Source organism: Ascaphus truei, unplaced genomic scaffold, assembly GCF_040206685.1.
Source record: "Ascaphus truei isolate aAscTru1 unplaced genomic scaffold, aAscTru1.hap1 HAP1_SCAFFOLD_3208, whole genome shotgun sequence".
Taxonomy (NCBI): Eukaryota; Metazoa; Chordata; class Amphibia; order Anura; family Ascaphidae; genus Ascaphus; species Ascaphus truei.
The window spans coordinates 2,829-19,295 of NW_027456189.1; the positions used below are offsets into that span (position 1 = coordinate 2,829).

General features: G+C 48.7%; 1 protein-coding gene across 1 annotated transcript; it reads right to left on the reverse strand.

Moving 5' to 3' along the window:
- Positions 1–1,019: 1,019 nt before the first annotated feature.
- Positions 1,020–14,047, reverse strand: LOC142483327 (ankyrin repeat and SAM domain-containing protein 1A-like; the record flags this gene model as incomplete). The annotated part of the gene is made up of 5 exons (XM_075583428.1): positions 13,742–14,047; positions 11,476–11,556; positions 10,488–10,644; positions 5,742–5,795; positions 1,020–1,492 (listed from the first exon to the last, which is right to left on the reverse strand). Coding segments are annotated over exons 1-5 (932 nt in total), but the record flags the coding sequence as incomplete, so codon positions are not given.
- Between the last annotated feature and the right edge of the window lie 2,420 nt (positions 14,048–16,467).

Sequence of the window (16,467 nt, forward strand, 5' to 3'; positions counted from 1 at the left end):
TTGGCCATAAATACACTGAAGGAGAAGGCCCGCAGAGCATTCTATGCAATAAGGAAACAGCTGTACCACCTCAAACCACCAATAAGAATCTGGATGAAAATATTCAACAGCATCATCACACCCATCCTTCTATATGGCAGCGAGGTTTGGGGTGCTGCGACATACCCAGACTCCACAAAATGGGATACCAGCCCAACCGTAATACTGCACCTGGAATTCTGAAAACACCCTCTCCAAGTACACAGGAGTACATCAAACAATGCATGCCGGGCTGAGCTGGGCCGCTTTCCTCTACTGCTCACTGTACAGAGGAGAGCACTGACATTCTGGGCCCACCTAAACAGCCATCCACAGTCTTACTGCTACAGTGCAATGAAAAAACAGGACCTCCTCACTAAACCCTGTGCCATCAAACGACTTGTCCTCTCACTCCAAGAACAAAACCCCACACAGATCAACAACCTGTCGAAAAAACAAATCAACTCAAATCGCCAGTGAAATGAAGAAGCAGTATGTGACTATGTGGGAAAATTATATCCGGCGCTCAAAGAAGCTGGAGACCTACCACAGCCTACAGAGAGAATACACTCTGGCACCCTACCTACTGAAGGTAAAAGACCCAAAGCAGAGACAGACCTTCGGCCAGTACAGAATGAGTGCCCACAGCCTGGAAATAGAAACAGGCAGACACAGAGAGAACTGGAAGCCCCGGGAGATGAGACTGTGCCAGCGATGTGAGCTAGGAGAGGTAGAAGATGAAAAACACTTCCTGCTGTGTTGCCCACAATACTCTGAAGTGAGGAGTGCCCACCTGGAGAAACTCACAGCTCTTAACCAGAACTTTAACAATACAGAAGAGAACCAAAAAAAAATTGCGATCCTCCTGGGAGAAGATGAACCCACAGCAGAATTGGCTGCAGACTATATCTACACTTGCCACAGGCTGAGAAACGCCCACTAAACACCCACAGATGCGAGAGAGCGCGCGCGAGAGAGAGAGGCGCGAGAGAGAGAGGCGCGAGAGAGAGCGCGCAAGAGAGAGAAGCAAGTCAGATGGGAAGACAAGAGGAAAGGAAGCACGAAAATAAAAGGGCGCAGGACAGGAAACCTCCCAGCTATCACGTACAGAGTGGGCAGAGAAGATGTGCCAGACATATGAGGACAGACGCCAACTATGGGATGGGGAAGATACCTGGCAGTTGATGTCCATAGCCGCGTCCAGCAACACCCTAACAACCGTGCGGTGACCATTGCGAGCAGCCAGGTGCAGTGGCGTGTGTTTGCGCGTGTAGCAGCAACTCAGCAGATTGGGGTGGGCATTGATCAGCAGCTTCACCACCTCTAGGCGCCCGTACAGCGCCGCAAGGTCCAGTGGCGTCTCCATCTTGTGGTTGCGCATCGTGGGATCCGTCAGTTCCTCCAACAGTACCCGCACCACCTCTGTGTGCCCATACTGTGCAGCGCAGTGCAGAGCGGTCTCATTGTCATTGTTCTGGGGGGGGGAAGGGACACATTTTTACCCCCCTATCCACACTGTACACCAACCGTTTAATTCAAGTGTTCTCCACTGCAGTCCTCAAGCCCCCCAACAGGCCCAGGATATCTTAACTTCAGCACAGGTGGCTCAGAGGCTCAGTCCAAGATTGAGCAGGGACTGATTGAGCCACCTGTGCTGAAGAAGGGATATCCTGAAAACCTGACCCGTTGGGGGTCTTGAGGACTCGAGTGGAGAAACCCTGGTTTAACCCATTAAACATATCACTGTCATTAGGTCACTTAACTATGTTGGACTGATCCTTTAACTCAAACAGGTCATTGTCACTTTGCTTCAATGTCACCCCAGCATTGCGTCACATGCACAAAAGCCTTGGGGTAGAAAACTAAAAAAAAAAAGAGCACCGTGAGAGAAAAGACTGCGAGCGGAACGAAGGGGGTACAGACCCGGGAGAGGAAGAAGACTGGCCAGGGACACACGACCCCTTGGCATTCATGCGAGGGATGGGGCAGGAGAAACACGATTACATAAGATCACAAAGCAGGAAGTGGCTGAGAAGGCAGAACAGAACACACATTTCCAAGGTTGAGTGACAGGAGAGGGAGGCATGGGGCACACAGGATGGCATAAAGGATAACTGGGCACAATGGAAAGAGGCATGAGTAGCTAGGGGCACAAAGGATAGATGGAACACACCGGAAGGGTGTTTGATGGAGAGGGAGGCAAAGGTTGCACACATTAACATAGGATAGGGGGGAACACACTGGCAGGGGGAGGTGGCAGAAGGCACATATCTTTAAACAAAGGATAAACAAGCACGAACACACACACACACAAAAATAGTGGGACTAAGGGGAGAGAGATAGGCAGCAAATACATTGGCATTCACATGAGGATGGAAGGAGCAGGGAGGGGGCATACACATGAGGATGGAAGGGGCAGGGAGGGGGCGTACACACCTTGGCATTCACATGAGGATGGAAGGGGCAGGGAGGGGGCGTACACACCTTGGCATTCACATATGGATGGAAGGGGCAGGGAGGGGGCGCACACACCTTGGCATTCACATGAGGATGGAAGGGGCAGGGAGGGGGCGCACACACCTTGGCATTCACATATGGATGGAAGGGGCAGGGAGGGGGCGTACACACCTTGGCATTCACATGAGGATGGAAGGGGCAGGGAGGGGGCATACACACCTTGGCATTCACATGAGGATGGATGGGGCAGGGAGGGGGCATACACACCTTGGCATTCACATGAGGATGGATGGGGCAGGGAGGGGGCGCACACACCTTGACATTCACATGAGGATGGGGCAGGGAGGAGGCGCACACACCTTGGCATTCACATGAGGATGGATGGGGCAGGGAGGGGGCGCACACACCTTGGCATTCACATAAGGATGGAAGGGGCAGGGAGGGTGCGTACACACCTTGGCATTCACATGAGGATGGATGGGGCAGGGAGGGGGCGCACACACCTTGGCATTCACATGAGGATGGATGGGGCAGGGAGGAGGCGCACACACCTTGGCATTCACATGAGGATGGAAGGGGCAGGGAGGGGGCGCACACACCTTGGCATTCACATGAGGATGGATGGGGCAGGGAGGGGGCGCACACACCTTGGCATTCACATGAGGATGGAAGGGGCAGGGAGGGGGTGCACACACCTTGGCATTCACATGAGGATGGATGGGGCAGGGAGGGGGCGCACACACCTTGGCATTCACATAAGGATGGAAGGGGCAGGGAGGGGGCATACACACCTTGGCATTCACATGAGGATGGATGGGGCAGGGAGGGGCATACACACCTTGGCATTCACATATGGATGGAAGGGGCAGGGAGGGGGCGCACACACCTTGGCATTCACATGAGGATGGAAGGGGCAGGGAGGGGGCGTACACACCTTGGCATTCACATAAGGATGGAAGGGGCAGGGAGGGGGCGTACACACCTTGGCATTCACATATGGATGGAAGGGGCAGGGAGGGGGCATACACACCTTGGCATTCACATATGGATGGAAGGGGCAGGGAGGGGGCGCACACACCTTGGCATTCACATGAGGATGGATGGGGCAGGGAGGGGGCGCACACACCTTGGCATTCACATGAGGATGGATGGGGCAGGGAGGGGGCGCACACACCTTGGCATTCACATGAGGATGGAAGGGGCAGGGAGGGGGCGCACACACCTTGGCATTCACATATGGATGGAAGGGGCAGGGAGGGGGCATACACACCTTGGCATTCACATATGGATGGAAGGGGCAGGGAGGGGGCGCACACACCTTGGCATTCACATGAGGATGGATGGGGCAGGGAGGGGGCGCACACACCTTGGCATTCACATGAGGATGGATGGGGCAGGGAGGGGGCGCACACACCTTGGCATTCACATAAGGATGGAAGGGGCAGGGAGGGGGCGCACACACCTTGGCATTCACATGAGGATGGAAGGGGCAGGGAGGGGGCGTACACACCTTGGCATTCACATGAGGATGGATGGGGCAGGGAGGGGGCGCACACACCTTGGCATTCACATGAGGATGGAAGGGGCAGGGAGGGGGCGTACACACCTTGGCATTCACATGAGGATGGATGGGGCAGGGAGGGGGCGCACACACCTTGGCATTCACATAAGGATGGATGGGGCAGGGAGGGGGCGCACACACCTTGGCATTCACATATGGATGGAAGGGGCAGGGAAGGGGCATACACACCTTGGCATTCACATGAGGATGGATGGGGCAGGGAGGGGGCGCACACACCTTGGCATTCACATAAGGATGGAAGGGGCAGGGAGGGGGCGCACACACCTTGGCATTCACATGAGGATGGAAGGGGCAGGGAGGGGGCGCACACACCTTGGCATTCACATGAGGATGGAAGGGGAAGGGAGGGGGCGCACACACCTTGGCATTCACATGAGGATGGAAGGGGCAGGGAGGGGGCGCACACACCTTGGCATTCACATGAGGATGGAAGGGGCAGGGAGGGGGCGCACACACCTTGGCATTCACATAAGGATGGAAGGGGCAGGGAGGGGGCGTACACACCTTGGCATTCACATGAGGATGGATGGGGCAGGGAGGGGGCATACACACCTTGGCATTCACATGAGGATGGATGGGGCAGGGAGGGGGCGCACACACCTTGGCATTCACATGAGGATGGATGGGGCAGGGAGGGGGCGCACACACCTTGGCATTCACATGAGGATGGAAGGGGCAGGGAGGGGCATACACACCTTGGCATTCACATATGGATGGAAGGGGCAGGGAGGGGCACACACACCTTGGCATTCACATGAGGATGGAAGGGGCAGGGAGGGGCATACACACCTTGGCATTCACATATGGATGGAAGGGGCAGGGAGGGGCATACACACCTTGGCATTCACATGAGGATGGAAGGGGCAGGGAGGGGCATACACACCTTGGCATTCACATATGGATGGAAGGGGCAGGGAGGGGGCGCACACACCTTGGCATTCACATGAGGATGGAAGGGGCAGGGAGGGGCATACACACCTTGGCATTCACATAAGGATGGAAGGGGCAGGGAGGGGCGTACACACCTTGGCATTCACATGAGGATGGAAGGGGCAGGGAGGGGCATACACACCTTGGCATTCACATGAGGATGGAAGGGGCAGGGAGGGGGCGCACACACCATGGCATTCACATGAGAATGGATGGGGCAGGGAGGGGGTGCACACACCTTGGCATTCACATAAGGATGGATGGGGCAGGGAGGAGGCGCACACACCTTGGCATTCACATGAGGATGGATGGGGCAGGGAGGGGGTGCACACACCTTGGCATTCACATGAGGATGGAAGGGGCAGGGAGGGGGCGTACACACCTTGGCATTCACATAAGGATGGAAGGGGCAGGGAGGGGGCGTACACACCTTGGCATTCACATATGGATGGAAGGGGCAGGGAGGGGGCGTACACACCTTGGCATTCACATATGGATGGAAGGGGCAGGGAGGGGGCGTACACACCTTGGCATTCACATATGGATGGAAGGGGCAGGGAGGGGGCGTACACACCTTGGCATTCACATGAGGATGGATGGGGCAGGGAGGGGGTGCACACACCTTGGCATTCACATGAGGATGGAAGGGGCAGGGAGGGGCATACACACCTTGGCATTCATATAAGGATGGAAGGGGCAGGGAGGGGGCGTACACACCTTGGCATTCACATATGGATGGAAGGGGCGTACACACCTTGGCATTCACATATGGATGGAAGGGGCCATACTTTTTCACTTCTGGGACATTCTACAAAAAGGAGGGAGAAAAAAAAAGAGAAGAAAACAGAAAGAAAAACAAAAGCAGGTGATGAGTGAAGGAGGGAAGCAGAGGTTACCCGCAACGCCATATCTATACTCATACAGAAATCAGTGTGCGCACGTGTATTTACGTGTGTGTATTTATAAATGTTTGGTGCTGTACCTATGCACGTCAGAGTGTGCGAGAACTTAGGCCTCGCCCATAGTGCAAGATATAGAGCGAGCAGCAAGCTACATAGCTCGTGCTACAAACAAACGTGTGTATTCCAAAGCGCATGGCCAGTGAGCGCGAGCTTGCACGTGAGATACAAGGTTACCAAAAGCAGAGAAGACAAACATGTTTGCTATTGCAGCGAGACAGCCTGGACTGCCAATGAAAATGTAGTAAGCCATTCTGCCTGCATACTGTTCAAATTACTTTGTCAGTTGCGTTGTGCTGCTTGCTGTGAGAATACGGGCAACTCAACTATTGGAAATTTGATATCTGAGGTTAACAAACGTGAACCTTTAATTCATACCGTGACAGAAATATCAATGATATTTTATGGAGAGAAATTTCTGATGTATTGTCCATTACTTGTATAGAATTGTTAATGTATTTATTTTTTGTAGTGTACAATGCTTATTTCAATGCATTACATTTTATATATATAAAAAAAAAAAACATTTTTAACAAGGCATGTGCGCATGTGCGCATGTGCGCACGCACACGTCTGCAACCCTGCCTTTCAACCATTATCACCTCGCATACAGTGCTCCCACTGCAGCAAGGGATTCTGGGAAATGACATGCAAATGAGCACACTGTCACCATTTGCCTGGAATATCCATTCACATGGAGCCCATTTAAGCTGATGCATCGCCGTTCACACAGCTTTTAAACACAGCATGGGACTAGCAAAGCAAGTTTAAACCACTCACAGACATGTTTCAACCTTGATGGGTATCATCAGTGAGGTTGGTTTATACTTGCTTTGAAATATTTCTAGGCTGGGTAGGTTTACCATACTTTAAGTTATGGTGGGTGAAAAAGGCGACAGAAATGGATATTCCAGGCAAAAGGTGACGCATTGTGTGCTCATTTGATTGTCATTTCCCAGAATCCCTTGCTGAGTGGGAGCACTATATGCTAGGTGATAATGGTTGAAAGGCAGGGTTGCAGACCTGTCTAAGACGTGAATGTGCTCACAAGTGATATTCTTTATTGGCTATATGCAAACAGTGGAGGTTTTCTGTCGCCTTTTTCACCCACCATAACTTAAAATCTATGAGATATAGATATAACACATAATACTACTGTAAATTGCATGGCATTGTGCATTTTATTATTTGCTAAAGGCATGTTCTCATGCATGACCCTTCCTTGACACGCCCCCCCACATCATGACCACATCGACCCCCTCGCTCGCTTTCCAAAAACTACAGTCCACACAACTTAGGAGAGGAAAGCGCGATTGAGGCAAATGGCACTGTTGCGCTTTCACTATGGACAAGCCTAAGGCCTCGTTCAGGGTGCAGGCTTCGGAGGGAGGGCGTGCTTACGTGCGAGCTGCCGTGGGACACAATGTATTCAAATTGAATACTGGTTGTCAGGGTAGCAGCTGCCCTGTCTCCGAAGTACGGAGTTGACGCTGGCTACAGTTTCAATAAACAAAAAATTCGTTTTTTGAAGCTGCAGCAGCGTCACAGGGACCTCGGCAGCCAATGAAATCATTCTTGAGAATGATTTCATGACTGCAACTTGGATCCCTAAGCCCCGCCCTGCCTCCTCAACTCCTGAAAAAGTCTGCTGGGAGGATGAACACACATCGCCCAGCAGACTGCCGCCCGCCCTCGCGAACGCCCGCCCGCCCTCCAACTCCTGCCTCTGGCACCCTGAACGAGGCCTTAGGCGCCCATCCCCGAATGTCTGCGTGTGTGAGGAAGTGTGCGAGGACGTGTGCGCAAGTAAACTTATGCGCGGGCAGTGAGCTTGCGCCCGTCCGCATGAGAGGATGCGCACACCCGGCCAACTCGTGCACACACACGCGCCCAGCCAATTTATGCACGCACCCAGCAAACTTATGCACGTCCGAGTGCACAAACCTATTAACGTGCGCATGAACTTGAGCGCGAGAACGTGACTTTATGCACACGTGCGCAAACTAATGCGCTTTCAATGGAAAAACAAAAGCAGATGAGTGAAGGAGGGGAACAGAGGTTACCTGCACCGCTATATCTATACTCAGAGAAATCAGTGTGTACGTAGGGGTAAGTGCGCGCGTGTCGACCGGGCATTTGCGCGGGCGCGCGTTCGTACAGGTATTTCCGAATGTTTTGTGCTGTACCTATGCATGTCCGAGTACGCTAGAACTTAGGCGCCGTCCCCAAATTTCTGCGTGGAAGTGTACGCCAGTGAACTTATGCGCTTGACAGCAGCCAGTGAACTTGTGCGACAATGCGCACACCCGGCCAACTTCAGCGCATGCACGCCCAGCAAACTTATGCGTGCGCCCAGCAAACTTATGTACGTCCGAGTGCCCGAACCTATTAATGTGCGCGTGAATTGGAGCGCGAGAACGTGAATTCATACACACGTGCGCAAACTTATGCGCTTTTTTGAAAGAAAAACAAAAGCAGATTCAAGGAGGGGAGCAGGTTACCCGCACTGCCATATCTATGCTCATATAGAAATTAGTGCGTGCGTGCGGGCATTTGCACGTACGTGTGCCTATGGGCATTTGCGCGCACGGGCATGGGCACGTCGTATGGACATTTACGTGTGTATTTATGAATGTTTGGTGCTGTACCTATGCACATCCGAGAACTTGGGCGCCCATGCTCGACTGTCTGCGTGTGAGGACGTGTGCGCCAGTGAACTCGCGCCCTTCCGCGTGAGGATGCGCACCCCCGTCCAACTTATGGACGTCCGAGTGCACGTAGCTATGCACACGTGCGCAAACGTACACGCTTTTTAGGAAAGAAAAACAAAAGCAGGTGATGAGTGAAGGAGGGGAGCAGAAGTTACCCGCACCGCCATATCTATACACATGCAGAAATCAGTGTTCGCGCGCAGGCGTGTGTGTCTGAACCTATGCACCTATAAGAAATTATGCACGCCCATCTGAGTGCACGTGTGAGGACGTGCGCGGCCAGTGAATTTATGCGCGTCTATGCACACAAACCTATGCACGTGCGCGTGAACTTGAGCGCGAGAACATGAATTTATGTGCGCAAATTTCTGCACATGTGCAGGTTAATTTATGAACATGTGTGTGTTTACACATGAGCATTTTTTTTTTTACACGCGAGATTGTGTGTCTACATTCATCTTCAGCCCTTCTTGATCCACTGCTGGATGAAGCCCAGTGATCTTCCATGTACTGCGGTTGCAACCTCTTCTCCACGTTCCTACAACACATTTTCTGATTTCATCTTCACAGCTTACTTTTGGTCGTGGTCTTTTAATCTCTCTTGGAATCCAGTTGAGGGCAATCTTTGTGCAATGGTGGTCATTTCTTCTTGCTAAATGTCCTGCCCACTGCCATTTTAATATCTTCACCTATGTGATAACATCACAGACCTTTGTTTGGTTTCGAACCCATTAAATTATTTTTCCTGTTTCTTCGGGTAATATCCAGCATTGTAGCAAAAAGAAAAATGTCGTCATCTGCAAATCATAGGTGACTTAAATATTCAACATTGATTTTGATTCCTTTTTCTTCCCAATGTCGAACAATTCAAGTATTTCTGTAAAAAAGCTTTGATGACATACAGTCTCCCTGTCACACTCCTCATTATCTTGCTTGTATCTTCATGTAATGTAATGGTTGATGTGGCACTCACATAAATGCTCTTTATAGATTCAATCTACACTTTTTCAACATACGGTCTTCATTTATCTAGGACCACTGGGTGTAGGGAGAATCAAATGCTTTTTTGTAATCTACGAAATCATAAACCGAGCGGTAGATCTTGTGCATTACTTCAGGAAATCCCTTCTTATACAACAACTTGTATGTGGTCAATTGGGTTATATCCACTGCGAAATCCTGCTTGGTCTCTAGATTGGGCAAAGTCCAGGGTCTGTTGAAGCCGATCAGCAAGTATCTTTGTAAAAATCTTGTAAGTGATTGGAAGTAGACCGGATGGTCTGTAGCTCTTGAGGTCTTCTTTGTGGGAGGAGGATAACTATGATATTACGCCATTGCTCTGGAATATTCCCGTTCTTCAAGCTGCATGTAGAGTTCTGCAATAATTTTTTGTACTTCTTCTCCAGCTTCTTTCAAGATTTCAGTTGTAATTGAATCTTCCCCGGGAGCCTTTCCATTCCTCATGGATTTTATTGCTTTTGCTACTTCTTCTGAAAGGACGCATGATAGAAACACACAGAACACACAGACACAAACACAGAACAGTGCAGAGCATTGTAAGCGTGCATATTCCTGTGCAGAGCTGTGTGTATAAATGACTGTTTACTGAACAGTACATATCGTAGCGAGTATATACCGGTGAAGGGCAGTGTATATCTGCATTATATTACATATCATTAGACTACATTTGCTCAATCCTCTGTGAGGGGGGGAGGAGAGGTCTGAGGGCCATGGAGAGGGTCAGGTGATGGTCTGGGGAAGGGAGGAAAGGGGGGTTTCCGGCCTGTAGATGGAGGTTTTAGGGCAGTGGTGGGCAGCCACTCATCTGACCTGCTCGTTGACCTTGGCATGCGAGGGTCCGTGGTGAATGAGCAGCCGGACGATGTGTGCATCTCCTTTCCAGGCAGCAAGGTGCAGGGGGAAGCAGCCCTTACAGTCTGCGCTGTTCGTCACAGCTTCGTTCCTCAGGAGAACCTCCACAACCTCCCTGTGGGTGTACAAACATGACAACACCAGCCTGAGCAGGACATCATAAACATACCCTCCAACTGTACTTATTTAGCAAGTACACTACAAGTTTTTAGGACCAGCTGTACTTATTAAACAGACGGGTTTGTGTGGCAAGCTGCGTAAGTTAAGGGACATCCATAGGAATTGCTTAGAAGTTTCTCCATCTAGTACAAGTAAAGTAACTATGGCGGTATCTATTTTTATGGGCAAAATGTTTAAGTCTACAAAAACTTACAAGTACCTCCAGCCCCTCCATGCGGGTGTTCATAAATGACATCACCAGCCTGAGCACAACATCATCAAAATCCCACAGCCCCCTCCATCACCTGTCTAGCTGAAATCACCGGCCTGAGGGTGACCTCACTAAAGATCATACAACCCCTCAGTCAATTTATAGATCATGACATCACTGGCCCAAGTGTAACATTAGTCAACATCCTAGAGCCCCCATTCCAACTTAGTCAAACTGTAACATCCCTAATAAAGATTGTGACATCACTTAGCCTACAACAGATACGTCACCTCTCTGAAGGTGACAGGAAGAAGGTATGCTGGTGGTGCACAGATTCTCCAATACTTTTGTACCTCCATGAAGGTGTAGATAAGTAAGGTCGAGAACTGTGACATCACCAAGCAAGCCATGACATTATTAAACATCCTACACACCCCCTCACATCCTTCCTGAGGGAGAAGCACAAGGAGTCACGGGCTCTGACATCACGGACGTAAACCGTAATGTCACTAAACACCCAGCAACATCTACCATCAGGAAGATAGAAGTGCTGGAGGAGAGGGGGGAGCAGCTTACTTGTGCCCGTTGAGGGAGGCATGGTGCAGGGGCGTGTATCCTGAGCTGTCCACACAGTTCACGTTGGGACCACGCCAGATGCTGGAGAGAGGAGATTTGGGAGAGGAGAGATAGGGATGAAAGGAATGTCATTTTGCTCCTACATGGGACTGACCCTTTACCCATTAAACATGCCACTGTGCTTTAATGCCACCCAAGTCTTGTGTCACATGATCAAAAGCATTTTGGAAAGAAAGGCAAGAAAAACACAGGTTTTGATGTCGCCTGCCACCAAAGCAAAAGGCCAATGCTCTGTCTCCAGGAAACAACATAGAAAGGACATTTCCCCTATATGTAGGAGCAACAGGCAGATAACACCCACCCGCCCCTTTTCCTGACCAGCGACTGCAGGATGAGACGTAGCTAGGCCTGCGTGCTCTATGACTCCAAGATTCCTATGAATGTGGCACTGCGGACTCGGGTATATTGGTAAACATTGCAGTGGTATCTGGGGCAAAGTGAATACAGTACCTGATAACATTATGCAGTCTACAGCTGCATTTACTGTTGTCTGTGACGTGTTTAATGGGTTAAAAGGTCTGTCCTACCTATAAGCTAAGTGACGTGGTTAATGGGGCAGTTGATTGCATCAAGTATATTTCATAATCTTCTTACAAAGCATATTTACACATTTTTAAAACGACCAGTAATACATATTTACACTCCTATGTTTATAAATACATACCAATATTCACAAATATATACACATACATACACGTGTGAACACATTCTGATATAGAATATAGATTAAAAAATTAATGACTACAATCAGAACAATAAAGAGGTTTATATTGTCTTATGTATATCACCAGGTCTATCAGCATCTGTGTCTGAAATATATCACCATGAAGTATTTCCTACCCAGACATGTGATGAGATGACAGGGCAGAGGAAAGGTCACCAGGTAGGATATAGATGCGTGCGCGCGTATATATACACATATACATACACACATACACACATACACACACACACACACACACACACACACACACACCAGGCAAAAAGGTGACACGTGCTCATTTGCATGTCATTCCCAGAATCCCTTGCTGCAGTGGGAGCACTGTATGCTAGGTGATAATGGTCGAAAGGCAGGGTTGCAGACCTGTCTAAGACATGTGAATGTGCTCACAAGTGTGTGTGTGTCTATATCTTTTTTTTTTATTTGGACTAACAATTTGTCATATATAAAATACAAAGGTGTCCCAGCACTCACTGTCTATAAAGCAAAGCTCTACTACAAGAGTATGTCAGAAATATGTAATAAGTTTTAATGAGAACACAAGGAAAAAATTACTTGGAGTTGCACATCACATTGGTCAATTTGTCATAGGACAAGCTTTTGAGAGTTCTCTCTTCCTCGGGTCGCAATACTGATTAACATAAGAATCTATGGATAAAACTGTGTTTGGGAAAGCAGGGGGGGGGGGAAACAGATGTACTGTAGATAAGGTAGGGTGAGAAAGTGTTTGAAGTCATGAAAGGGTGACAAGGAACAGGGGGAAGGAAATGCTGTGGGGGTTATTTATGGAATGTCCTTTGTGGTGGAGTATAGAGTGTCTGTGCATATTCATTTTGCCTTGAAGTTTTGGGCTGGTTTCCCCAATGTAGCATCCTTGGTCACATTTGTTGCACTGAATCATATACACCACATTCCTGGATGTGCAGCAGTATGATCCTCTAACATTGAGTGTTCCATGGTTGTGACTGGCTGTCAGATCTTGGCATATATGTTTGCAGAGTTTGCAACGTGAGTTGTTGCACGGTTTTGTGTCATTATCAGTGCCTTTAAGTTCGTTATGAAGGTTTCTGTTGACTAATTTCTGTTTGAGGTTTGGTGGTTGCCATAACGCAAGAATGGGAAAGATGTCTTTTAATGTCACATCCTCTGCCAGCATGGGTTGCAGATCTTTGATTATTTTTCGTATTCCCTCTACGGTAGGGTTGAATGAGGCCACTAGTGGTATGCGTGTATGCGTGTGGTAGGTTCTGTCTATTGTAGCAGGTGTTCTCGTGGGGTTTTTAGTGCAGATGTAATAATTTACATATACACACACACACACACACACACTATATAGCTACAGTGCTTCTGCAGACTGCTCAGGGTGTGTATAATATATATATATATATATATATTATACACACAGTTTATAAATACATGACCTCAACAGGCTGATCAGTGGGTAGATAGAGTATACACACCGCATAAAGTATATAGATACAGTACCTCAAAAGGCTGCTCAGGGAGTGACTGGTCGCCGCACTCCCTCCTCCAGTGCCGCCTCCTCCTCCTCCCCCGGGACCCGCACTCAGCCTCTTCCCGCCCAGCAGCTTTTCCACGGCCGCCCGGTTCCCGGTTCGCGCGGCCTCCAGTAGCTCTTGCTCCTTCCCCATCCCGTCACCCCGGCAACCACGCCTCTCCCACCGCACCGCGCCGCTTCCGGGACATGCGCGCTGACGTCACACGAGCGCACGCACGCCCCTTTCCCCATCACCAAGGTCTCTCTCCATTCCCCGCTTCCGGGTACTGCGCGCTGTTGTCACGCAGGCGACTTTTCCCCCAATACCTTTATTAGTACAAAAAACAATAACAGTGTAAAAAAAAAAAAAAAAAAATCAAACCAACTTTATTGACATCAACTTGTAAAACACACTGAACAGGTAGGAGCTATTATCCAATTGAATACGTTATTATTACGATTAATATTATGATTGATCTTATAGTTGTATTCATATTTCTGATTTATTAATATTGCTATCCTATTATTTTGCTGCATTTGCTATCATTATAAATATTATTAATCTCAGATTGTGATAAGTAGGGTTATATTAAGCAGCATATTACTGTGAAATAATTATTCTTGTAATTTATATAATTAATTTTAATATTAATTATAATTAATACAAATTAATTACATTATTATTAAAGTCATTGTCTATGATTTTTTATATTGACAGAGTATTCATATCTTATTATTATTATATTATTTTTATCATCATGTAATTATAACATTATGTAGCCAGAACTGGTTCTTGGCTACCAGTCTGCCCTCACTGGCAGTAAGCCCTGGTAAGAGCAGGCCTGCCATTACTTATCATGGGTTTTCTCCCACCAGGCAGTGCCCTTGAGTGACAGGGGAGGAGGTATAACCAGGCCTGGGTTCATCCAATCCTGAGTCAGACGTGGTGTCCTCCTCCTGGCTGTACATAAGGGGATTGCTGCCCAAATGTAGTCAGTGCCTCTCCCCACTTGAGAGAGGCAGGTCATACACAGGTTGCCTGAATACTGGCCTTCCCTGTTCCTCTTCCCCTTGGGGGAGAGTGAGTGTGCACCTTTCCCCTGATCCTGATAGAGTATCAGGGAAGAGCAAGGACTGCTGTGGGGGGCCTTGACACGTAGTGCAGGTCCAGGGACCATCCTACAGCTGGATACAACAAGCTGAACAGAATAAACCGTTACAGTTAATATACCTCCTGCCTGGTGTGTGATCTTTCTGGGAAAGGAGAGGGGATTGTGTTCTACTGTAGAAGATCACCTCCATACATATGGAGGCGCTGTACCACTAGAGATCTATGTCGGGTATGTACCCCAGAAGTTTGTCCTGTGTCCCCACAAACATCGGCGGACGACTCAGCCCTCAAGTGGCTCACAGTCTTATACGCTTTGGCCAAAGGGTTAACTAAATGACTCTTTTTCAAGAGATATATAGGTATTTCACTGTGTATTTTTGTCACATTTGATGTTGCTCTGGACTTCTTTGTTTCCTGTGGATACAGTGAAGCTGCTGAAGTTTCAAATAAAGACGGAGACCCCAGTATCCCTGATGGGACGGAGTCGTCCAAAACAAAAAGGCGGAAAAAGAAAAGTGGTTCTTCAAACTGAGACGCCACAGGAGTCAATCAGTATGTATAAAAACTCCACCCAGCTTGAACCACCCGTGAATAGGGCTACAGAATCCGATGCAGGTGGTCACCCTAAACTCAGGGAAGAAAGGATCGCCCAACGCAGGGGAAAATACGTGACCAAGCGGTCAGAAGAAAGTCTGTGCTTGTGTAAAGTCCTCCTCGAGCGACTGAAGAGTGCTGAGCTCAAGCACCTTCTCGAGGAGACATTACTGACCTGGAGAAAAGGCTCAAAATCCAGTGGGAATGAGGGTTCTCGTTCTTCATCCACTCTCTATCCACCTTAAGACACATCTGCTTAAAGAAGCATATGAATAGCACTGGATAATCATGGACACGATACATAAAGCTTGGCCCCTTGCAGACGCACTTACTAGAATTCCCTCCTACTGTCTCTGTAAGTTCTCCCTACCTACCAATTAGATTGTAAGCTCCTCGGAGCAGGGACTCCTTCCTTAATGTTACTTTTACAGTATGTCTGAAGCACTTATTCCCATGATCTGTTATTTATATTATTTGTTATTTATATGATATGTATTACTACTGTGAAGCGCTATGTACATTTATGGCGCTATATAAATAAAGACATACAATTCAATTTGAGCCGCATAGATATATCTAGTGAGAATAGAAGGATGGGCTTTGGCCGTGGTAAGCCCGAGCTTCCCACAAACAGGGGAGGTATGTAACAGGGACTTATCACTGTTTGAGAGAAACTGCCTGTAAATCCAGCAGTGTGCTGGTTAATTGTACACAGGCAATCAACCAGACTCCATCTGGCTGATTAGGACTCTTAGAAAAAGTCTGATCCGAGAAACGAGAGATTTCCTTAGCACACATTTGGGCTGACATAAGGAGAAAGAGGACTGCAGAGATTTCCTTAGCCTACAACTGGGCTGACCTATGGAAAATATGAGGTCTTGATGCCCACAAAAGGACTGTATGCTGACAGCAAGACAAAGGGACAAGACCTCTATACCTGGACACAGAGAGTGCCATAGCCCACAAGGATTCTGACCCAGGAGAACAGAAAGGCCTTCCCCTACAGCT